Raw genomic sequence first — 24,663 nt, 5'->3', positions numbered from 1 at the left:
GCTCAAAATCATTCCGTCCCCCTGCTTCAGTCGCTGAATACCTTTACAGCCCCGACTCCATTAATGAAACCCTCAGTTGATTCACGCTCTCCCCTTCTCCATGTGTATCGCTGGTATTCAAGCCACATGGAGCACAAGGAAAAAGCTGGACAGGCTGTGTGAATCAGCCTCCAAAGCCATCGCTGATTGATAATACACTCTGTCGCTCCATCTCTCCACAACTCCTTCCCACAACACAACCTGGCACCTTGTCCCACCGGCTGGCCCTCGCAGAAAACAATTACCAGAAAGGCGGAACAACAATACCCAGAAAACATCTGCTTGTACCGCCTGACTGTGTGTCCCTGCTGGCGTCCAGGGAGGACACATGCCCGCCTGGTGATGCCGAGGGGCCCCCGAGCGTACACAGGGCCCGGGCTCCTGCTCCTTGCAGTGCCGCACCCTCCTCCCTCCTGTCGGTCCACCTGCCTCCTCCCTCCTGTCTGCCGTCCTCAGAACAGACGAGGGCCCGCCTGTCGGAGCAGTTGCTCGTTTGGGCGAATTCCCTCCTGCTTGGACGAGCCGGAGCACCAGGACGGCTCCTAAGCTGAGGCAGACAGGAAGGCAGTGAAGATGGCAGGTTGGGCCAACACCCGTACGACGGCTCCCTCGTGTTGGAGCTGGGCTCAGCAGATGGAAGGGCCCGTGTTCAGGGTAAACACAGAGCTCAGCAGTGATCAGACAGCATCGATAAAGAAAGAGGATAAATGGAGTCTACTGCTTTGTGGCACCTGCTGGAATCTTCCCCATCCCTCTATACGTCCTCCCATAGGACGCACAAGCAGATATAAGGCTGAGTCACATTGTGTTACTTCAGAAAACATGATGTAATTTGTAGTGTTAATATTTATTTTAGAATCCAAACACAACCCTTCACACAGGCCTAGTGTGAGTTTACTGAGTTTATATCGCCACCTTGTGGTCATCATTGAGGCTAACTTATCAATTCCCTAATTCTATCATTTTATTTTACTTGACTGTGATTCTTCCTCTCTATGAACAATTAAAAGCTTCTGAAAATTTGAAAAAATTAAGTAATTGAATATCTTACAAGACTTTTGATCATAGTGAGTCAAAAAAAGAACAAGACATTCCAGTTAACAGTGAGGTTAATACAAGAAAAGTACACAAGTAGACAAATTAATGTAAACTGTTGTTAAGTCTTAGTATTAGATGTATTATTGAAGTTCTGATTTGAATTAAACAACATTAGCTTTAATCAGGTTTTACAAATAAATTTATGTTGGCAGAAAATGTATTGGAATGCATAGGATCTCAACACTAAAATAATTCCAGACACACACAAGTAAAAGTGGTGTAGTTCAGTTTAAATATGATCTATTATGTTCTATTATTATCAACATGACTGTCATGGTACTGATGATAACAATTATTGTTTGTATATTAATATAAGGATATATGGTTTATTGATTATTTTCTGCATATTTATTTTTGTATATATGGTTTATCTTTTATTTTGTTGTATATACATTTAAAAGTTGTGCACATGTTATAATAAGTTTATTGGGACTCAGCTGTTTCTGTCCTGGCTTCACCTCGGCCCCTCCTACTGTAGTGGAGCTTCTGCTGCTTTCAAAGACTGTAGGAAATACTGGGAGGAGGATGTTTAGGTGCCAGAATGTTACTGTAAACATTAGACATTTACTATTTTAAATAAACAGTTACTCTGGAATGATATTCGTGTTTAGTCCTCATCATTCAAAATCAATGAATCTACACAAATAAGCAAATGAGACTATAAATAAATGCCTCATTCAGTGCCTCTGTGCTGGAACTAGTCAAGTACACTATATATTTGTTATTGTGTACAAATACTGTATATTAATGCTGGGGAATAAGCATCAATGATTATTGCAATACATCGATCTATTAACTTAGCCTATATATTGTGTGTACTTTCTATGAGGTTAAATGAATGGGTTATTTTCAACAAGGTTTTTGTTGCATGAAAATAATTGACCAATTAAACTTTACTGGAGTCATTTATCCTGATTGTCTCACAGTGTTATTGCTTCAGTGACAGTTCAGATTAAGATAAATGTTTTTTTAGTTGGTTCAACTCAGACACACTTAACATGTTTTTGAGGAGAGGATGAAGTTGATTTCCTCCCTGAAACCATAGTTCTCCCCCTGGTTCTCTCCCAGCGGCCACTGAAGGCCTCACGTCTGACCGGGAGGAGGGGGGGTGGACCTCCCGCTGTGACGGCTGCACCGGCTGAGACACGGAGCTGCTCACCGGTCCTCAGCTCCTCTCTCCGCCGGCATGAGTGCACCTCTCTCCCGGAGGAACTAGGACCTGCTTCCGGCCACAGGGATGTGAAGCACCCGGAGCATCCTCCTGTTGAAATGCGTCCCACATAACGAGGACAGGTCACTCAGGTAATTCAGCTTCGTGTGACACCTGCTCCGGTTCCGCTGCCTCACCGGCTCCGGAGCCCGCTCAGCGGCCACATGAGAGGCTCACCGCTCCTCCGGTCCCCGGAGCTCAGGACGAGACGTGGATGATGAGGTTTATCTGTTTTCATGGGAATGTTGCGGCTTCTTTTTGATTTAAAACTGAACGCAGCGCAGGTGGATTTGTAGAATATCAACTCAGGAAGGAGACAACTTTCAAGTTTCTTATTTCAAACGTTAAATGTTTCAGACTAAACTTAAGTTACAACTGTCACAGGCTGGGAAAACTTTGTATCAGGATTATCGAGACTAAAATGATCACGGTTATCAGTGTTGTCTTTATGTATGGAAGGTTGACAACTTGTTACTTTAAAGGTTCAGTGTGTAGAATCTAGTGCCATCTAGTGGTGAAGTTGCATGATGCAGCTGAATACCACGCATCACCCTGCCCTTCTAAACATGACAGAGAACCTGTGGAAACCATCAGTTGTCCTAAAAAATCTAAATGTGTTTAGTTTGGACGACTTTAAAATATAAAGATTTCAGTCTTCATAGAGAGGAGCCGCTCCTGATGTAAACATCAAGTGTTTAAAGATAAAAGGCCCATTCTTGGGTAAAGAAAACAACAAATAGTACAATTTAGATGGTTTAACACTTGTGAAAACACCACCAGGATTATTTTATCTTCATTTTCTGCCAATAGATCCCAGTCTCCTGTATTCTGGATGCACTATGAATACAGTGTATGTAAAGTGCTTTGACTGCTCATCAAGAATAGAAAAGAGCTATTTAAATTCACAACATTTAGACTTTTTACTTTGACACGATGAATTGTAAAAGGGGCGAACGTTCATCTCCTGTTCACGAAGTAAATCCGCCACGTGGAGATGCACGGAGTTGAGCTTTGACCGACGGCGTCATTGCTTCAACCAATAGCAACAAAGTTTGGGTCATTGGCTGTAGTTTTCATCCTGAGCCAAGATGGAGGAAGCCCTGGTACTAGCTGCATCGAACCGACCTCCTTCTTCTCATTCGCCTGCATTCGCGTATATGTGAACTCGCCCTATCACAGAAGAGACCTTCCTCAATCGTGATCTTCAGATTCAAGATCAAAATTTAAAGTTTCAGTCTCAAAATTTCGTTTTCATTCACAATTCACGTTTTTCAAATTAACCAAAGCAATTGGCTCTGATTTGTCTCCATGGTGAACGTGCTGCAGTGTAAGACGTGTTTAGTAAAAAGCTCCTTCAGGACCTGCATTTACGAGGCAGCTCATCTCAGCCGAGGGAACAAGCAGCCGACCCCATAACTTATTGATGGCCCCAGAATGCAGAATGAAGCGACTGGGTGCTAAACTTCACCTGGCTGGTGATTTCACGTGGCTGTGCTCTGATGTGTCCTTCACACAGGGTCACTCCTTCCTTTACTTTTCTCCTCTCTGCCTTATTGTTCGGGGACCTGGATGCACGAGGCGACTGCTTCTGGTGGAACACAACAAATCTTTCTTAATAAACACAGTCCACCGGTCTGGCTCCTGCAACCGAGCCAATTGACCCCAGCGTGTGTGTGCTATAGGTGCTGACCACTGGGTTTAATAGATAGTTTTTACGACGGCTATTTTGACTTTTTATCGCAGAAGAAAAACAAACAAATGTTTTAATAATGGCTCAGTTCCATCCTGACTGCCCAATATCAACAATTTGATAACACTAACTTGAAATATTAGAGTGAGCTTCAAATTAGAATTAGTAAAGAAAAATAAATATGCCAATAACTGTTTGTACTATATTAGGATAATAGATATTAAAAAAATTTATGTTGTTTATTATATTGTTTATCTGTTCATCCTTGATTTGTTCTCCTCTAACTTTAAACCTGCTAACTACTTACATTTATTTATAGATTTTTTAAATAAATTATATTTTAAAAGCACCTGTGTGACAGTTATTTAACAGGAAAACAGCATATGTTTTTTTTTAAAGCCTTAACATGTTTATATCATAAACTGAAACTTCGGCCAGCATTTGCTCATCATTATCCTCTCCTGCAGAAACCAGCAGTGAAGGGAGTTCCTGCAGATCTTTGTGTTTTCAGAATCAAACCTAGGAACCATTGTGTGTTGTCCACCCGTTTTAATTAAGTTATTTTTCCCCTGCATTGTTATCCAGTGCTCTCACTCCACCTCAGAGGAACATGGAGGTCCAAAGTGGCGTTCAGGAGGCGGAGCCCCGCCCTGTGGGCTCCCCTCGGCCGGGGGCCAATCAGCAGAGTGCACTGGATGACAGTCAGACAGATGCCGGTGGCGGAACCTCCTCTGACAATCAAAGTACAGATGTGCAGCCAGCAGGCCAGAGAGATGACAAAAAGGTAAGAGACAGACACGCAGCTGTGTGGGTGTGTGTGTGTGTGTGTGTGTGTGTGTTTGTGTGTGGGTGTGTCTGTCGAGTGTGTGATGTGCGACGGGATCCTGTCTGCTTGATGAACTACTCTGGGTGTCCTGTACTTTCACATAGAGAGACTCTAACTCATCCACTGTGTCTCATGCGATGCTGAAAATCAAAGTAGCAATTTGCGTGTTTTGTGGTTTGTGTGTTTTGTTGTGTTAAATGATGTCATGCATGTTCCTGGTACAACTCCAAATCACTGGTACCTGCAGAGACTTGTGGGTTATCTACCTCTGGAAGGAGCTGTTTGCAAGAAAATGTGAAACTGTCTTTTCGGGGTTTCTGCAGCTTAAAGGAAGTCGGTAATGTTTTTTGATGTTGCCATGAGAACCGTGTGCACCTACTGTAAACCACAGGTAGGAGGTGTATGTTTAGAAGTGATTATAAATACATGCAGACCCTAGGTGGCTTGTGTACGGCCTCCATCTGCGAACGCCGCCTCTCAAACATGATCAGCCCTCTGCACGTCCCAGAGTGACAGTCAAAATCTCGCTGGCTCTCTTCCATCTCGAGGATGTCAATCATTGCTCTGTGGCTGGAGCCAGAAACGCTCGCTGTCAATCAGCCCCGGAAGGCTCCACGGGCCTCGGAGCCGAGTAAGAGATAGAGTCAGAATCAACACAACAGATATACCAAAACATTCAGTAGATGACAGGACTGACTGCTACTGGCAGCTGTGAATGGGAAGCTTGTCATGGCTTGCTGTATCAAATTTGAGTCTTTTGAGCAAACAGCAACTGACATCATCCTTTAGGGTGTTTCACCTCTGTGATGTGCGAGTGCTTCAGAGGCATTTGGAAAGCATTAACAACTACTGAAATATTTAAGATGGTTTAATTGTTTTTGGCTTGTCAAGACGGGAAGACTTTCACCAGTAGAGAATGCACTGGTGGCTGAAGATCTTATGTCTATTTCTTGCAGTTAGTTTTACTAGAGTGAGCACAGAAATGTTATTGGAAGTGTGATTGAAACATTGATCAGTAATTCAACTCTGCACTTATGTGCAATCATATGAGAATAAGACTCAGATTAGATGATGCATAGGATGAAAGTGCAGGATGCATTTTCATCCTGTGGGAAGCTGTGGAGACACACACACTCAAACAGGACTTCCTGTAGGATTTCCTTGTTGCCTTCATGCAACTGGTTCAAGCTTTTATATCTCACACATGTTTGTTTGTCAACTGATGCATCAAAACTATGAGCTCAAATATGGTTCAATAAGATTTTTGAGCTTGTTAAATGTCAGGATGTGCAACAATAATTCACTTAACTTCGTATAACTGCTAAATACCTTGTCCCATTAGAATCAGGTGTGAAAACGGGGTCAGATTTACTTAATACCAGAGAGTCACTTACACAGTTTTCTGATTTCTATCTTTGCACAGATGTTTACAAAATTACTTCCTTTTCACACATTGTATTTGTGTAACCTCAACACAGATATCAGTCATTTATACTAATACAAATCCTTTCTACTAAAGCACAACCTTGGAATTCTCATATAGATTTGACAGGTTTACCAAAGTTGATTTACAACCAGTGCAAACTGTAACTTACACTTCACACACCCATATGAAACCTGAAGGTCTGTAACGTACAATAGCTTGTGTGTTTGTGTTGTTGCATTGTGGATTTGATCGTTTTCTAACTAGCTTATTGTGGCAACACTAAAAACAACAAAGTAGTTTTTCTCAATTCAACAGTGGAAGTCACTTCAGTGGCAGACATCACCTTACTTTGTGCAGGAAGGTCATTGGCCCTTGTCATTTAAATGTATGTGTGTTTGTGTATGAGTGTGTGTTGTTTCTTTTTCCATTTTTGTGCTTCTTGCTTGTTAATTATCATTTTAGTCGACACCCGCTGCAATTTACTAGCGGTGGCCCTGGGAGTGTGTTTTCCTGTGACACCGCCTGACCAACCGGCTGACAGCTCGCCGACTGCAGCCGCGGTGTCATCGATTAGCCCGGACAGTTTATTCATCAAGGTGTCATCAGTGGAAGTGGACCAGTGTTCTTGTCCTTGTTAAAGGGGGCTTGCCTGTGGCTTGCCCTGTTGTTTATTAGCGATACATCACGGAGGATGAAGTGCCGCTGTCTGACCTGAGCTCTCCGGCTCGGAGCGGCTGTGGCAGCTGAGGTCGTCCCCAGTGCAGTCAGTTGTTGTGGAAAAGGTTAAGGAAGTCAGCTGGTGGAAGTAAATTTGCCTGTTTTTAATCCTCAGACTGTTTCCAGAATCTGAATACCCCCGGGGCGGCAACAAGAAGTCAGGGTTTCAAATTCATTTCCCTCTCAGTAATGTGGTGATGAAGTACCCTTCAGTGAGCACTTAATCCCCAAGTGCTCCAGCTTGTGATGTTATCTGCTAATTGTGGTTGTGCTGTGGGGGTTCGTGTCTTTTGAAGCGAGCCAGTGGTGAAAAAAGAGCGAGTGAAACTGGTCACTGGATCTTTGGTGTGAGTTTATTCGTCAGTGTCAGAATCCGTTCAACCCCTTTTCAAACTTGGTTCACCCTTGTGTCAATCAACCAATCAGAGCAGTGTGGCTAACTGAACCCAGGCTGAGCATCCTGATGACATCACACCACTCATTGACTCATTGGAGTGAGACAGCAACATTTTTGGATTCTCTACACTTCCAGCTTTCACACTGATGTTTGTTCTCTATTAGTTAAGGGAGGTGAAACGTTTTGATTTTTTTTTGATTGAATATTTATTTAAGCCTCGGAAGACACATTGAGGGATAAGACCCTCATTTACAATGGTGCCGAGGGTACAATAAAAAAGTTGATACATTAAAAGTTAATACATTTAATAAATAGGAATGAAATAAATATGCATATATATATACACAGTAATACAAGGTATAAAACAATTCTTCAATAAAATACTATGGCCAAGTCAACTAGCAGTTACAGTCACTGCAGGAGAAGTCAGCTGTACATGAGACCAGACTCGAGAACTCCGTCAATGAAACAAATGAGCGCAACTTTAAAGATTTTTGGACCTCATTCCGTAATGATCAAACGTAATGATTGACAGCAGGGACTGTGATGTGATTGGTCCTGTGTGTGCATTTGATTTACCTTTGGCCCCAAATTACCTTAAAAGGGCAAGATGGCGCAGGAGGAAGCAGATACAGGTTCTCCATCATTTTATACGGTCTATGGTCGTAACTGTAACTGCTACTCACGCCTTGATTTGAATGGCGTGTCACTGAGTTACATAGCAAGAGGTCAAATGACAGATTGAACTAACAGTTAACATCTAAGGCCCATTTACAATGAATTGCACATCACAATCTATTTTTAGTGTCCGTCCACACAGATATTGCAACAATCCACAATCCCAATTCAATACTAATAAGAAGACACCAAGAGATTGTATATCGATTTCCTCGCAAAACTATTTATTATCATTTGGACAAATAATGTTTAAAGTCTTTTGTGCAAAGTTGGAGATAAAGGGGCTCAGCTTTTATCTCCTCTGCGGGTGTGTGTTTCATAGAAGAATCCTCGAGGAAGAATCGGGTCAAGTTTTCCTTTCAAGGTTGGATCGGTGCGTCATAAAGCTGTCGCTGCACTTTGACCTTTACACTGCCCCCCCCCCCGACCACTTCGCTGTAACCCGACCTCTGCGTTGACCCGTGACTCTAACTGAAGCGCAGCACACGACCCCCTAAACCAACCTGAATGATTACCTCACTATGCATCCCTGTGTTGGGTTGCACTCATTATTCCGCAATTAGCTTTGATGAAATCGGAAGCATCGGCCGGGGCCACCGATGATGAGGACTTACATCGCTAATCTGAAATATCGCTGTAATTGGTGTCATAACAAGCTGCTGACCTTTACACTCATTAACCGGGAGCAGGACTACGTCACACGGAGCTGCAGGTAGGAGTCAAGTCGCTGATGCTGCAGTGTTTCTAATTGTTCTGTATTTGAAGTGTCTTTAAGTGCAAGAGTTTCACCTCTGAATACATATGCATGTAAAATAGACCCATCTCCTCCTTGCTGTGGTAATTTGGAGTTTTTCTTCACGATTAAGAGTGAGTCATCAGGGATTGAGCATTTAAGCGCAGATGGGAATCGTCGTCCCGGTGACTGTTGCTGTTTCTTTGATTACACATATGAGAGACATTCAGGAACAGAGGAAGCAAATTATATCAAATTGCCCTGAGTGAAGATTTCCTCCGCAACTTCCCAATGAGCGACCAGAAAATGTAAATCCGTGCAGATGTTCAGAATAAGAATGAGTTTAATGTGCTGCAGTCAGACGAGTGGAGCCGGGTTGACTTTGCGATGACTTGTTGTGCAGATGCTCTCGACTGGAAAGTTCGACTGAAAAGCAGATGGCTTCTCACCTCGGTCGTGAGGGTGTTCACTTCTTTTTTATTTCTTTTGGTAAACTCTGAAATTGAGTGATCAGCGGCTCAGCTTCATGCACACGAGCTGAAACCAAGCTGTCAGGTAAAATCTACAGAAACAGGAACGTTTTTTGTCTTCTCCATCAGCGTTGCCGGAGCGGGCGGGGGTGCAGTGAGTTGAGGTAAATGTGGACAGACATCCCGAACACCACCTCCACAGCCGCCCCCTCCTCGGTCCTCCACTCTGCAGATTGCCTCGGTGGTAGCTAGCAGGGCCCAGGTAATTACCTTGTGTTATTTCTCCTCCCACACTTTGCTTTTGAAGTCCAGGCCGCCTGGCTGCTGTGAGCTGCCTCGGCTCTGATAGCGTCCCAGCTCGCCATTGATCTCGCACCCGTCCTCCGGATATGAACGGGCGGTGGAGGCAGCAGCTCAGGCGGCTTGCTCGGGCCTCTGCAGGTTTCCTGGAGTGCAGGTTAATCAATAAGCCAGTATCCCGGATCACGGAGGCAACGCGATGCACAAATGACTGTATTATGCACATTACACAAATTACAATGGGCTCTTTGTAAGCAGGCAAATTGAAAACTGGTACCTTGTCAAGTGCTGTACAGTTACACACGCAAATGGCTGTCGTTTTTTTTTTTTTTTTTTTTCCACTGACACAAATTGAACCTGTTACAACCAAATTATCTCGTCGGCGTGGCGCGGCCGGCGCGGCAGCTCCACAAAGGCAGGCACCTTTGGAGAAGTCCTTACTGCTCCATTTTGTTGAGAAAATTAATGGCCTCTTTGCTGAGCTGTGTCAGGAAAGTAAAATAAATTGCAGCTCTAATAGTTTTGGATATGCTGCGACGTCTTAATCCCTTGACAGCCCACATATTCGCTGCCATGCACTTCAACAGAAATACCTTCAGAGGCGGCGGCTGTGCAGAGAAGTGAGACGTGACCCGACTGTGACGGCAGAGAACAGCAGGCAGATCCACTGCCACTGCATGTGTGTTAGATTATGTGATAATCCCATTACTCAAATGCTAATGTGAGTTTTATTGGAAGCTCATTTTTTTTAAAGCTGACATTCTGACTTAATGTCTTAATTGAATCGTCTTTTGTACGTAAACATTTACGTTTATGAATCCAATTCCCTGCGATTTAGTAAATAGCAGTACATCTTAATAAGAAATTACTTTTGAGATGAAGGGATATTTGTCTTTATAATAAGGTTGTGATAATGACATTTTAGGAATCCTGTCTATATGAGCCGAGATCACAAATGTTTTATTCCCTAAGCTGCCTATGGGCATCTTAAAGCATCAGGATTTGAATGTAACTCATGCAACATCTGATCTTTTCCTGCAATGACGAGTCAAAACGTCTGACGTACGATTCTTCTCTCCTTGCAGCAGTGCATCATACACAAATGATGCAGACTCCGGTCTAACTGTATCGATTTGCTAACGGAAATAATTGCCCCTACTTGCTCAGCGGTAATTGACAGTGATGCACTTTGAGCCACATTTCAACTGACAGCTTGATGAAGGTTCCACTTTGGCGGAAGCGTAATGAAGCGCCGCAAGAACACCTGAAGGATCCGGCCGGGAGTCGAGGTGATGCAGCGTTTTAACAGCAACTCATTTTTGGAACAACTGACAGATACTGGTCGGCCGTGACTGAGCTCGGGAAAAGTTACAGATAACAACCTCACGTCTGATGAATACAACGACAAATGGGATTTGACTTAAATTGGACTTTTGAGACTTTTACAATGTGCCTCTCTCTCACTGAAAACAGAGCAGGAGGTCATTGGTTTAACTCCCTGTGCGGTGACCAAGGTCAAGCCCCAGCCCGTGATCTCGTATTAGGAACTGATGATCATTAGTGAGAAGGTGAAAGAGCATTACACATTGATTTTTTGACTCCTTTGCTCTATTTGTGAGATCTGCATGGATACACACTGTTTACTATAGCTTGTGGGGTATTCGAGCTCAGAAAACGTAATATTCTTTAGTAAAAACAGCAGTGTAGATGGTAGGAAATGCTTACCAGTGGGATTTGTGCTGCATTTTTTACGACTCTGGCTATTTGTAGGGACGATTTCTTTGTTCCTACTTTCTATTTTAATCCATTGCTTCTTTATTCTGTCATAAAAAGCAGAAGGAAGATCAAGCGAGTTTATCATGTGGTCATATATCAAGACACAAACTCCGTCTGCTGCTCTCATCAGTGCATTTTACGTCTCTGTTTTAAAGCACACTCTAGGCGTAAACATAGATGACACATGTGCACTCATATGTGCACACACACACACACACATACACACTCAATGACACACTACCAGCAGATGACAGGGACCTTATTAGCTGCTGTCACAACACATTTATCCCTCATCTGTTTCTGGGAGCTGTCGCGAGCTAAAGGTTGCTCTCTGCTGCAAAGTGGCAAATTGCGCTCCTGCTCTGTGTTTTTCAGTCTCTCTAATGGAGAGCGATTGCACGGGCCCGGGCCGTCTCTCCCTCCGTAGCTCTGTCGAAACCGGGGTGATTTCTGCCCGAAAATAGCCCGGCTGTCAGCTCGCCTTAGTTGCCGGGCCCGCTGAGAGTCAGTTAAGGGGATCAGTGCTCGCTGGAGTGTGCGGCTCGGCGGTAAGACACAGTGCTGGTGACACGTTGCTTTGATGGGATCACTGACCGCTCCTAATCCCCCCTCGACACAGATGACCTAAGAGGCTCATTGGACCCGGCAGAGTCACCAGTCGTGACTCCGGCTCGGCCCGACTTCAACATCCTATCCCGTTGACCTCCGGCCTCGGCGCTCTCAAACGGCAAATAACCAGCATTTATTTGTGGTCGACAGGTGTCCAGGGGTCGCTGTGTGGAGAAGAGAGTCACATGTGGGATCCGCGGTGGAGGTTGTATTACATGTGATAAAAAAACCAACAATACAGTGTATATTCGGTTTTCTGCAGAGAAAAGTTAAAGCCATAAACAACATAAAACAACAAATACTGCTGCTGTTGTGCATTTAGTCGGTTCATGCTAAAATATTTGTTGGCCTGCAATTTGGCACGAGAACATAAGCATGAGAACACCCCGTTTAGGAGGCCATCTGGAAAATCCTTAGCTGTGATTAAAAAAAGGAAAGAAAAAAAAATCAGCCCCTTGCATTTTTATTTTTTAATGAATTGTGCACCCTGTGGATGTTTGCTGTGTGTTTGTGTGTGTGTTTGTGTGTGTGTGTTTGTGGAGCTTAAGCGGAGGCATGTCTGTTGTTGGGGGTTTGTGTCTGACTCAGTGTCAAAGCTGGGAACTGTTCACTCTCTGCGTTTGCGATGACTTGGCAGCGAAAGCAAAGGTCAAGGAAGACTCGTGCAGAATTGCCAAATGTGCAAGATTAGCAATTCTCCAGCTCGCACGGCTCTCACGCAGCCGAGCTCTCCTGCTGCCAGGAAACATACAGCCTATATTTAATGTTCTCATTTCTGGTGATAAACTGCTCATTATAATGGCTCTCGAAGTTATAAAACTATTATGTACATTGAACGACATGTTTTATAGCCCATTGTTTGTGGTGGATTTATAGAAGGCAAAATATGCAGCCTGGCATTCGCTGCCTCAAAGGGAATGTTAGTGGATTACATGTTCGTCCAGCACTGATGGTATGTGGCCCGTGGCCATTCAGCATCAGAGAGGGGGATCGTGTTAGGGAGTGGGAACACAAAAAGGGGCCCCACAGTTATTGGTTTTACAAGTTTCCCAGTTTTTTCAGACTTCCAAACTCTTTTCTTTGTCACGTTTCTTTTTTCAAGAGTAAAATGTGTCTTCTTGTATTTTGCCTTCAACAAACTGAACGAATCAGAAGAGCTAGAAATTTGGTTTGTGAGGTAACTTAATCACATAAAGTGTAACCGTTCTATATTGTGTCTCGTTTTTATGACTTTTGGTCTTTATGTGTTTTGCCATAATTCATAATGTCGTTTTGAATGACAACATTGCCGATGCTAGTTTTTAATTTTCCAACTAGACGCCTTTGTCTTCCAGTTTTTAAAGAACAAAAAAAAAATGTCAGTACTTAATGAACAACTAGGTCGTGGAGCAAATTGTAGAAAGTAGGAAAAAGATTTCTTGGCTCTTCTATATATTCGTCATGCTATCAAACCGTTGTTTCCTTCAAGTGGATCCTGGGTTCTTGAATCAAGCCCAAGTGTGGAAATATAGAGTGAATCAGATTCAGAATTGAAGACTATATGAGCATTTCATGTTTTATTTTCCAGGGTATGGAAATGGTTTGTATGCCACCATATCTCGTGTGCTTCCATTTCACATTTAAACAAATTTCTCATACAATTAGTGTCTTTACGAGTATAAATCTGCATAAAACGGCCACTAATCTGAGCAAGAAAATCCCAAACCTCAAATGATAATGTCTTGCCACAGTTTTTATTCCATTAAATGTCCTAACATGGAATAAAAGTGTCTCTCAGGACGTCGTCTCGATGAGAGCGGTCACATGGAGATGACCTCAGCTCGGCTCTGTCTGCGGTGACAGATGCTCCACTGTCGAGTGCCGACACATGCGCTCAAATATTTCCACTTGGACAATCTGTTTCCACTCTGAAATGTTGTTTGATTAATTATAATCAAGCCCTTAGCATCAATATTTTCCAATATTTAGACGAAGCCTTGGCTCGTAGTTGTTATAACATCTTGAGGAAGCAAAAGAGCAATATGAGATTTTCTTGTCACTGCTTGAGTCTTTTTTAATTGGAGATTTTACAATATTTTTTTAGTTGAACCCAAGCAAATGAAAAAGAGAAACCACACACAAAAATGACGACTTATTAAATCTGTCCTATGATATTAATTGTGCCGGATGATTGCATGTCTATCGTCTTATAAGCAACATTTTCAACAGTTTAACTGGGTGTAATGATGAGAAACACATGAGTGCGACTGTACTGAGAAGTGTTGGTGAAATATTGGTCAGAAAAGTGGTTTCTCTTAATATGACAAAGATTGGAGAGCAAACACATGTGCATGAATATAAAAACAAATAGAGCTGTGACAATTGTACCTCATAAATCTTAGTCGGATTTATTTTTTGATCAGTTCAAACAGCGATGCTGGAAATGGTCCTGTAAGCAAAAATATTTGTATTTTTATTTCCCATTGACCATAATTGGGTGTTGCAGAAATGCTCTTGGAAAAGAAAATCTGCAATTCAGATGTAGATTTTATTTAATGACCCGAAACGACCCAACACGTGTAAGAAATATAAAATTGTTATTGTTGAATGGTAAAAAAATTTAATTAACGTAACGGTTATTCTCATATTTAAAAAAAGCTAATTTTAAACACCACATAATGAGAGATAAAACATTATCACATTATTTTGTCTTTGATTTATTCGTAAACACAACATACTGTCAATGCTTTAGAAAAAATGCTATGGACGTGATAATGGAATCTAGACAGTTGTTTATATATTATATACATTCTATTCCTCATGTCTTAAATTGATTTCAGCTTATTCCAAGTGTGACCTTATTCCGGTTATGATGCTGTTACATGATCGTGTCTTATTCAGACTTAGTCTTGTGTTAATATTGGTCTATTGGTATTTAGTGGGTTTATTAATAAAACCAGTTGGCTCTAACATCTGGTTCCTGACGGCCCTGTCTGAAGTGAGACATGACGCTGCCTTCTGGGATTCATCTGTATATATTCTTTAACCCATTCAGACCGACACAGTGACCTCACACACCCCATGTCAGCTGACCCCCCCCCCCCAGGACCCTGCTCTCGACCGGGATCTAACACGGATCAGACGCTGCCTGTCTTTGTTGATCTGACCTTGCTGCCAGGAAGGGAAATTAATTAAATGAAAGTGACATTTAAATGTCATTTATCCAACCCACTGACACACAGAGAGGAAGAGAGAAAGAGAGAGAGAGAGAGGGAGGAAGAGAGGGGAGGGAGGGAGAGTGATCCACATATGTGATCAGTGGGATAAAACAGAAATCTAACTGTTATCTGATGAACTATTCATTCAGTGAGATTCAGATCACAGCCTCCTCCACATTAATAAAAGCATGACTCTTGTGGTTCCCCCCCCCCCCCCCCCCCACCCACAGTGAACATGTGCCATCCCTGCGACTCGGCCACGGAATAAGTGTTGAAAATCAGAAAACTGCTTCAGGATGTTTCCCGTGATAGCTTCGGCCACGTGTGGAAATCAGGAAGTTCATGTTTCCAGTTTGGAGATTTGGCAAAAGCAGAACATGCCATTCACCCGGTTTAACAGCCCATTATACTTTGGAGAAAAACTAGTCCAGTGCCATGTGAGATATTATCTTCACATCTTTGTGAGTTTAAAACAAAGAGCTGTGCAGCTCACTGGGGCATCTTCAGCGCCCCCCCCCCCACCAGCTCTGTGATAATTAGAGCAAACGCCTCCATCATGCTCCCTGGGGCCTGTAAAACACACACAGCGCCAGGTCCAAAAGTCTGAGACCGCCCAACCATTACAACAAACGGGAACGCGGTCTCAGACTTAAGAGCCCCGGTGTAGATTCACACCTTGGTAGGCTGTGTGACCGGTCCTATTAGCTGCAGCCGCCTGCCCACTCGTTAACACCACCAGTGGAGATATAAGAGGTCGTTACGGTGAGTAGATAACGGTGAAAAAACGCCGCCCCGGCTTTGAGCAGATTGAGGAAATAAAAAGGTAAAGCAGCTCATGCATCACGCTGCGCCGAGCCGAGCTTGTGTCGTAAAGATACGACTGTTTTAAAAGCTGTTAGCGAAGCCGGGCGGCGTGCGGGTCAGCTGACTGCGCCCCGCGATGGCGTGTAAATGAAACGGTAATAGAGGGTTTCATCACCACTGCTAATTACCGAATGACAGTTTTCTCACCAGTGCGTCAGTGTGTACGTGTGTCTATGTGTGATAGGCCTAATTAGGTAAACTCCCATTACACTTAAAAGTGCATTACTGCTGCTCTTTTACCGAGGCTATAATTAGAGCGCTGCAGAGATCGAGCGGTAATTAAGTTATTTCTCAAGTATTATTAGTTCGCTTGTTACACGAGCCAATTGTACTGAAAAGGATAGAATACATATTTGACTTAATGCCTGTGCTTTGTTCACTTCATAGATATTAAAGCGAAGAGCTATTACACACGGCGTGATTAGTGTATGACAATGTATCTCATAGCTGTCTACTCAAGGGATTTCTCCATGATAGAATTAAAATATTACAATGGACGATTTCATCCTGCGGAATTGCAGAAGCCTCGTGAAGGCCTGATGTCGTCAAATGAAAACGCTCACGCACACGCACACACACACATTTCTCGATTTTTTTTTTTTCACCTCATGCGACGCCTGCAGTTGCTTCAGCGAAGGCTCCAGATCCTCGGAGTAATCCAGATTGGCTCCTAGTCCTAATCCAGATCTCACTCTCCTCACTCTGCCATTTACTTCACCATTCTCTACACATTCCATGCAGTGTCCCTTTCTGTTTGTTGAAATTGCTGTTGTATTGTATTTACTTGGTTAAAGGAAACAACAGAATTCATATAATGGCCCTGTGTACAGCCATGATCCACTATTTTCACTTATTTTGGTTCAGGTGTGCTTTATTAATATATCCCTCTGTCCATTGCACTTACATGTTATCTTATATATTCTGTAGTCTTCTGGGTTCATTGGTTTGTTTATAAGCAGGTTCACAGAAAAATGACTAGAATCACACAAGATTTGGTTGGAAGATGGGACTCAGGCCAAGAAAGAACCCAATAGACTTTGATCTGGACAAAGTGGACGTGGGTCCAGGAGTGTTTTTGCCAGATACGTTTTTCTTATTTTAATACATTTTCACCATTTCCATGAATGAATAATTAATGTGTCAAGATGGGACAGGCACATTTAGGGGACTGATATCTATGAGTGTATACAATTTGGTTTGGGTTGATTGGATTTAAAGGGACTGCTGAGCCTTGGCAGAGGTATCCGCTCGACTCCGTGCCACTCGAGTAAATACATGAGTTAAGTGACCTCAGGTAACGTTTCTCTGACACAAACAAACCTTCAAGGAAATTTGTGCTCACGACCCATGTGCTTTCCAATTTTTGCATTTCTTTGCCTCCTCTCTCCTTTGTGTGGCCACCAGCAGATTTAAGTAACAACCGTAATGACGTTAACACTGACTGATGCGACCTCAAACGGCCTTGGAGGAGAAAGCTGGGAGACTGGGTCACTGGCACGTTTTCACAGGGTTTGCAAATCCCATAGAAAGGGTGGCGGCGGTGGATTGAGAGCACGGACTGTTGTGCCAGGAGAGCTGGAGCAGATCCTCTTTCTACTCCGCTCTGAATGGGCCTATTTTTAGCGTACAGGCAGGTTTTATTGGACAGATAGATAACTCTTTGCTAAATGACTGTGGCTACACACATCCATTCTAGGTGGAACCTCCCTGAGACCCTGGCTCCTGGACCGTATTGAACTGATGTATTACGAAACCATTATTCTACAGAGCTGGATCGCCACAGGGGGAAAGGACAGTAATGTGAAGCTTTGTCAAAAGGGGCAAACTTAAAGAAACATCAGCAAGGTATAATGCATAAATCTCCAGAGAGTTTATCGGAGATAATTGAAGATGAATTATTAAATAAAGGAATGTGGCATTAAATCATGGACAAACTAAGTGAGTTACTACAAATTAAGTGGAGATGTTGAATGATACAGTTTTAAGTATAAGTTTAAAGACTCACATTGACCTTTGAATCAGATTGACAATAGCTCCAAGCATGTTGATCCATTTAAAGTGTTCACGCAGAGTACAAGGACATAAAGGTCAATAATAAAGACTCATTCAATTAGCAGGTCTTTTAATAAGACGTTAGATTAGCAGTTAAATAAATTAAAAACAGATTTTTTTAAAAAGTATTTTCTGTTTTTGGTATGAGACGTAATCACTTAACGTTTATAGTCACAAATGTAACTTCCTTTAAAACATGACCACACTTACTTTCACTATAATGGATTCAGCTCCTCCCGCTTCCCTCTTTGTTTAATTGTACTAGATTAGGTTAGATAACGTTTTGCTGCATGGAATAAAAAAACACATGCTTTTCGGATGTGTCACTTGAAAACATTTCAAATTTAATGTGGTAGTATTTTAATTGATATCTATCCTTTTTCCAGTGTAGAACAGTTAAGCCTCCCGATTCCTAGAATTGGCCACAAAACGTATTTTGGTGGCAGTGCTCCAGCAGGTGTGTAAAGGGCAAATGAAACACAGCTTTAGATGAGTGACAGGCCAGCGCATTATCCGCCCTCGTTGGAGTGTACAGATTTTCCGAGATAGTGGGAATGGAGATACAGAAATGACTGTTTTCCCTAGATGGGGGACTTAGAATGGATGTCGTGCCCAGGGTTAGCAAATCTCATTTACAAATTTCAGGCGGGGAAATATTCGTCCCCCCTCGTCGTCCCCCTTGTCTTCCTCTCCCATCACAATGAAAAAAAAAAAGGAGGAAGCTTCTCATTTAGAGGAACTAGGGGCCTGGAGGCACTTAAACACACACACACACACACACACACACAGACGCTCATAGACACGCACACACAGCATACAAACCAAATGAATTTCAGTCCTTCTGCACAGAACTCTATCTTGTTTACCCGTTGCAGTAGCAGGGCTGGTGTAGTTTGCACCTTGTGAATCTCCCTGTGTGTGTCTGTGTGTGCACCATCACGGCAGAATGAGGTGGTGGATGCAGCTACAGCAGCAGGAGCTAGTGACACCATGTTGGTTATGAGTATTTTGTGGATTTGATTTAAAAGTGAAGGACACGTTTCATAGTGGAAGTGGTTCTGAGCAAGGCCACGGGAAGGAGGGGGGCAGGAAGGAGGTAACGGGTCCTTGTCCCCCCCCGCCACACACACACACACTTAACGACCCTGTGTACATATATTTGTAGAGTAATGGGTTACACAGGCACATGGGCGAGCAAGTCGTACACTGCATATTGTAACATGGAAGATATTGCCTACTATAGGTTACATTTGCATATATTAAAGTAGCCTGTCTGAGCTTGTACGCTCAGCTTTCTTGTGTGTGTGTGTGTGTGTGTGTGTGTGTGTGTGTGTGTTTTTGTGTGTGTGCGCTTATGTTGTATCCCTCTGTCTGTGTGCTCATATCCCTTAAACCGTCTTTATCCTCTCGACTGGATCCCAACATTCCTCGCTCCCTTCTTTATTTTGGGAGATGTTTGTTGCAGAATGAAATAAGCACTTTGAGGGACGATCACAGACGTTCTCTCCAGAGACATCTTAAGGAGCAAAGTGAACCTATTTCCAGCGCTGCAGCAGCGGCGAGTGGGACTCATTTATGACTCACTCAGAGCTGAAGCGCTCCGGATGATGTCTGAGTCGGGCACAAGGGCCAGTGTCCGCTGCCATGGTGACGCACGGCCAAATGTAACTGAACTTGGAGAGCAATAGAGATGGAAATGAAATGAGGGAAGCTTAAGAGGGCCCAGAGGCGGCTCCGCTATTGTCATGATAAAATTCCCAGAGAAAAACTGGCGAGCTATAGGCTCCTGTGTGTAGACTGATAACTCAGAAACCCTCTAATACTGCCGAGTGGGCAATTTTTTTTGTGGAGTTTTTGATCCTGAAGATACATCGAGACCAAGCAAAACAAATTCAGAGACAATTCCAAAATAATACAGTTTTTTCTTGGGGGAAATCGTCTGTATCTTCTATGAAAGAAATCATTCTATCCTGCAAATGTGTAAGAAAAAATGGAAAGAGTCAAACAAAACAAAAACAGAGATTAGAGTTTTTCTTGAGAACATATTATGGAAGCACAGATGCCGAGAGAACAGCACAGACATATTCTACTAATGCACAGAAAATGTAAATTAGATTTCAGCCTTCATTCTGCAGCTTCCACACACACAAGCCTCCTTCTCCCTGATCCTGTCTCTGATAATTAACTGTGCAGACACAGGAAAACTTGCACATGCATTACTTCTCATGCATTTATTTCCAAGTGTGGCGACAGTGACGTGCCTCGGAGGGAACAACGGCGTGTTTGTGTGAAGTCAAACGTGCGTCTTGTCCGTTGCTGCAGCTTCACTGTGCAGCGGATCGGCAGCAGAAGACGGTGACGTCAGGACAGAGACACAAAACAGACCAGCACGTATTAATCCACTGTGCCTGAGCAGGTTGGCGTCCGGCCAGTGGGACCGAGGATCGGGTCAGATGACAGCGTGCGTTTGCCAAGTCTGACAGGTCCAGCATGGAGCCGGGCACACGGAGCTTCCTCTCCTCACTCCTATCATGACACACACAAAATGTGTGTGAGCACTGATATTGAAACCTGAGAGGGTTTGATCTGCCAGTATTTTTTTTTTGTGACAAGCACATAATATATAGCTCTTTTTACAACATCAATTATTCAAGACAAAGTATTGAGTACCTTTAAATGACTATACAAATATAGGGGCTGCAGCAAATTGATGAATATGTCGGTAAAAGTAAAAAAAAATCAAAGGCAATGTCTTGAAATAGCTCCCATTAAAAGAAGATATATATTTGAAAATGTTGGAACCAACAAATCTTTAGATCTTGTCCTTAAAAATATACTTTTCTTGCAACAAATGCGGAAATATAATATATGATACATAAAAACTAAATAAATATTAATGACATTTCAATATTCTATCTGGAATTCCTACTCAACTATACATCAAATTGAATCCTTCAAAAAAATTGACTTAATGTGCTGTGTACCAGATAAACTGTTATTGATATACTGTATGTGGGATTAGCCAATATCATGTGACTGTATACAGCCAACTGGGTCGGACACACACACGCACACGCATACACACACACACACACACACACACACACACACACACACACACACACACACACACACACACACACACACACACACACACACACACACACACACACACACACACACACACACTCTCTCTCTCACTCTGTGTCAGTCAGGCTGCCAGACACCAGCTCTGTGACCTGAGTGTGTGACTGACAGCCGGCGTGCAGAGCCGACAGTCCTGAGCTCTGCCACTGCTGGTCTGTGTCGGTCAGTATCAAACCCTGAACTCCAGATTAATCCTCCACATGCAGATAATCCGAAACATGTTTATTATTGTGCCGTGTAGGTCACAGAACTCTTCAACGTTTATACTTCGCGTGTAGAAATGCTGTTGAATTGCAACCAGAGTGGAGCGTTATCGTTTTCCCAAGCGACAGCGAGATTACACCACCCGACAGAGGGCTGGTTTACAACACTCCCATATACTTGTTATTGTTATGGTAAAGACAGTAAACAGTCATTTTGTGCACAGCAGGAAGCTGATGGTGCCATCCAAGAATATCACATCATTGCAATCTCTGTTACTGCTCTGGAAGCTGTTGTTGTGCATTTGATCGGCGAGTCAGGGCCACTATCACGATGTTTCACATTTTTCCATCATAAACTGATGCTTTAACTGAGAATTTAAAGTAAATGATAACAAACAATACCTCCATCTGTGTTTTGAATCGCTTTGACTATGCAATCCTATCTGCCACTGGTACTAAGTTTTGTGAAATGGTAAAGGCTCGATTTCCAGCACAGATAAGATCATATGACACTGTTTCACCCCTGTATCTTTAAAAAGTTTTCCCTATAGGGGTGTATGCAGGATGATGGAACAGCCGGAGTTGTACAGTTAAGCATCTGGACTTGCCTGTTTTTCACCACATGAAGACTCCAGGTCTTTAACTATGTTAAGAGTATTTGATTGGATGTAAACTTCATTCTGCAACTGAGAGAAATACACAGTTGTTGGAAGATGCACAGACTTCGATGACGGAGAGAGTGAAATAAACTAAATTCAGAAGAACACGAAAAAAGTTCACAGTTGTCCAAACTGAGAGAAGTAAAAAGATAAATGCATGCGTGCAACAAGTCATTGTTTTTTCTTTATCTCATATTTCATATTATCTTTAATTTGTTCAAGATAATAAGGGTTTAACTGACGGTGGAAGCTCTTTAAAAATCTCAGTTTTTTTGTGCTTTTTCTTGCATAAAATATAGTTTTTCTCTTACTCAATGCAGACCAAAGGCCTAGAGAACCAGAAGAAAAGGGAATTAAAACAAAGTCTTTATCAGTGACTCAGCGAGTTTGGTTGTTGACTCTTCATTTCATCCTGCAGGTTTTCAACTGTTCACCTTTCAAAATAAGTAGATCTTTTTCCTCTGATTAATTTCACTCCGAGTGAATCATGTCCGGGTTTACATTGGTGAGTGTGTGGATGTGTCAGTGTGTGTGTCAGTGTGTGTGTGTGTGTGTGTGGGTGCGCTTGTGTGTGTGTTGTGTATGTCAACAGGCGGCAGTGCCCTGTTGAACCACTTAAAGGATTCTATTTAACGGGTCAGCCTAGCAATTAATCAAGGGTTTAATTGGAATCCCGAGTGGAGTGACATGATTTATGCAAATAAGGTCATTAATATGCATGCCTGGATTCGATGCTTAAATTAAAATGGCTCATCCGCCAGCGCAGGCTAGCACTTTCATTACGGTAAATTAGAGAGCGATAATAACTCCAAATACACATATTTATTTTCCGCAGACACTCAGAACAGGACATGCCCACAGGAAGAGAAATATGAAAAGGCAGAAAGAAGGAAGTTCTTGAATGGGGGGGGGGGGACGACAATCAGGAAGAGGCAACGCCAATGCTGTTAATTTTACCTCATTAGAAGCAGACTGCTATCTGCGGGGCTTCGCTTTTAATTGGATCACCAGGCAATTTAAACCACATTTGGTTGTTAATTGCTTTTTCTGCACTTTATTATAAAAAAGTACAGCAGCAGGAGTTTGCTATTCATCAAATTCTTTGCCCCGGTCAATGCCGTGCAGCGATGCCCACGTGCGACCTACGCTGTTGCCCTTGGTAACCATCCCCACGGGGACTGTTTGTGATCCTTGCTCCGAAGTGTCCGGTCCACTCACCCTCACCGGGCGCTGGTGCCGGGGGGGGGATTACAGACGAGGAGGCAAGGGGCCGAGCATCAGCTGAAATCCCATTCTCCTGCTACTTGCTTCATTAAGGTCACCGCACAGGAATGTGGACTGAAGCAGCTTCTTGACTTAAAAGCAGCTGGGATGAGCAGGTGAGATCCACCGGCTCATCAGGATATTAACAACACTGTGACCTGTCGGAGAGCTTACGCCTCACGGGCTGATTCCATCAACCTGCGGAGAAAGTCCCGACCACATGACTGAGGCCTCATAAGCCTTCATCTAGTATCAGTCATCTGAGTGTGATGTTCAATTGGCAATAAAGGGGGTTTCTGCAATGAAGGGAATTTGAGACCCAGGTCAAGTGCAGCAGATATGAAGGAAAAATCAGAGTCCTACAATTACTTCCAGTTCCCTATAATTGAAGATAAGGTGAAGTAGAGAAAAAGCCTTGATACACCACGTTATCTCTCAAACTACAGGCAGAGACGAGAGGTATCTGGAATCGTTCCCCTCTGTGACTGGAGCGTTTGTTGTTAGTTGTTAGCTCCATGTTGCTCTTTGTAGTTTTATTCCAGCGTGCTAATATCTGTATAATTGAGAAAGAACTAGAACACACAGAGACATTCCAAACTATGCACGCTGCTAAATCATTTATCATTTGAGGCCTGAAATGGAGATGATCCAAATTAAGACTATTTTCAGACCCTGCGGAAAGTCTGAGTAACTTTTCAAAACAGGGATCACGATGTTTAGGGGAAAAAATAACAACCATGTGCTTTTACAATTTGGACAAAATAGAAGTAAATGGTTTCGTCTGTCAGTCTCATCGGGATGTGGGAGGAAAAAACTAGACTCACTGCAAGAGCCAGGCTGTTTGCAGACACATGTCGTCCCCAGACTGAAACTAGAGTGTATTAGGTTTGTATTGTTACGGCAGCATCTGTATTTTTATTGCCATTTGTCATGGCTCGCTGCAGGAATCAGTTAGACCTATTGACAAGTGTGTTGTGTTGGCAATAACTAGATGGATCTTAAATCTTAAGGGCTTAATGATACTGTGTTTCTGGACCACATCTGGACCTCAGGCCACAATTATTACATTTATAGTCCTACTTTTGTAGGTTTTATTTCCTGTATTGGACTTCAAAACTGTAGATAAAACAAAACTATGAAATATCAGTAGAAGGAATTCATACCAACACTGTATTATATTCTGTTCTTTATGTACGTATGGGAAAAAAAAAGGTGTGGTGCTGAATGAGGCTCGATAAGCTCACTGGATAAATAACAGATGAATCATAAAAACCTCTGAAACTAAACAACGTCACCTTAATTCAAACAC

At 42.8% G+C, this 24,663-nt stretch overlaps 1 protein-coding gene across 2 annotated transcripts in view; it reads left to right on the top strand.

Moving 5' to 3' along the window:
• The first annotated feature begins 4,647 nt into the window (after positions 1-4,647).
• Positions 4,648-24,663, top strand: part of rbms3 (RNA binding motif, single stranded interacting protein) — a 267,760-nt gene continuing 247,744 nt past the window's right edge. For both annotated transcript variants that reach the window (XM_061092598.1, XM_061092596.1), the window contains exon 1: positions 4,648-4,821. In XM_061092598.1, the coding sequence (XP_060948581.1) occupies positions 4,648-4,821 (174 nt within the window). The remainder of the gene's footprint in view (positions 4,822-24,663) is intronic.

This window comes from Limanda limanda, chromosome 19 (assembly GCF_963576545.1).
Source record: "Limanda limanda chromosome 19, fLimLim1.1, whole genome shotgun sequence".
Taxonomy (NCBI): domain Eukaryota; kingdom Metazoa; phylum Chordata; class Actinopteri; order Pleuronectiformes; family Pleuronectidae; genus Limanda; species Limanda limanda.
The sequence above is the reverse complement of the archived record's forward strand: the minus strand, read 5'-3'. Positions and strand labels throughout refer to the sequence as shown.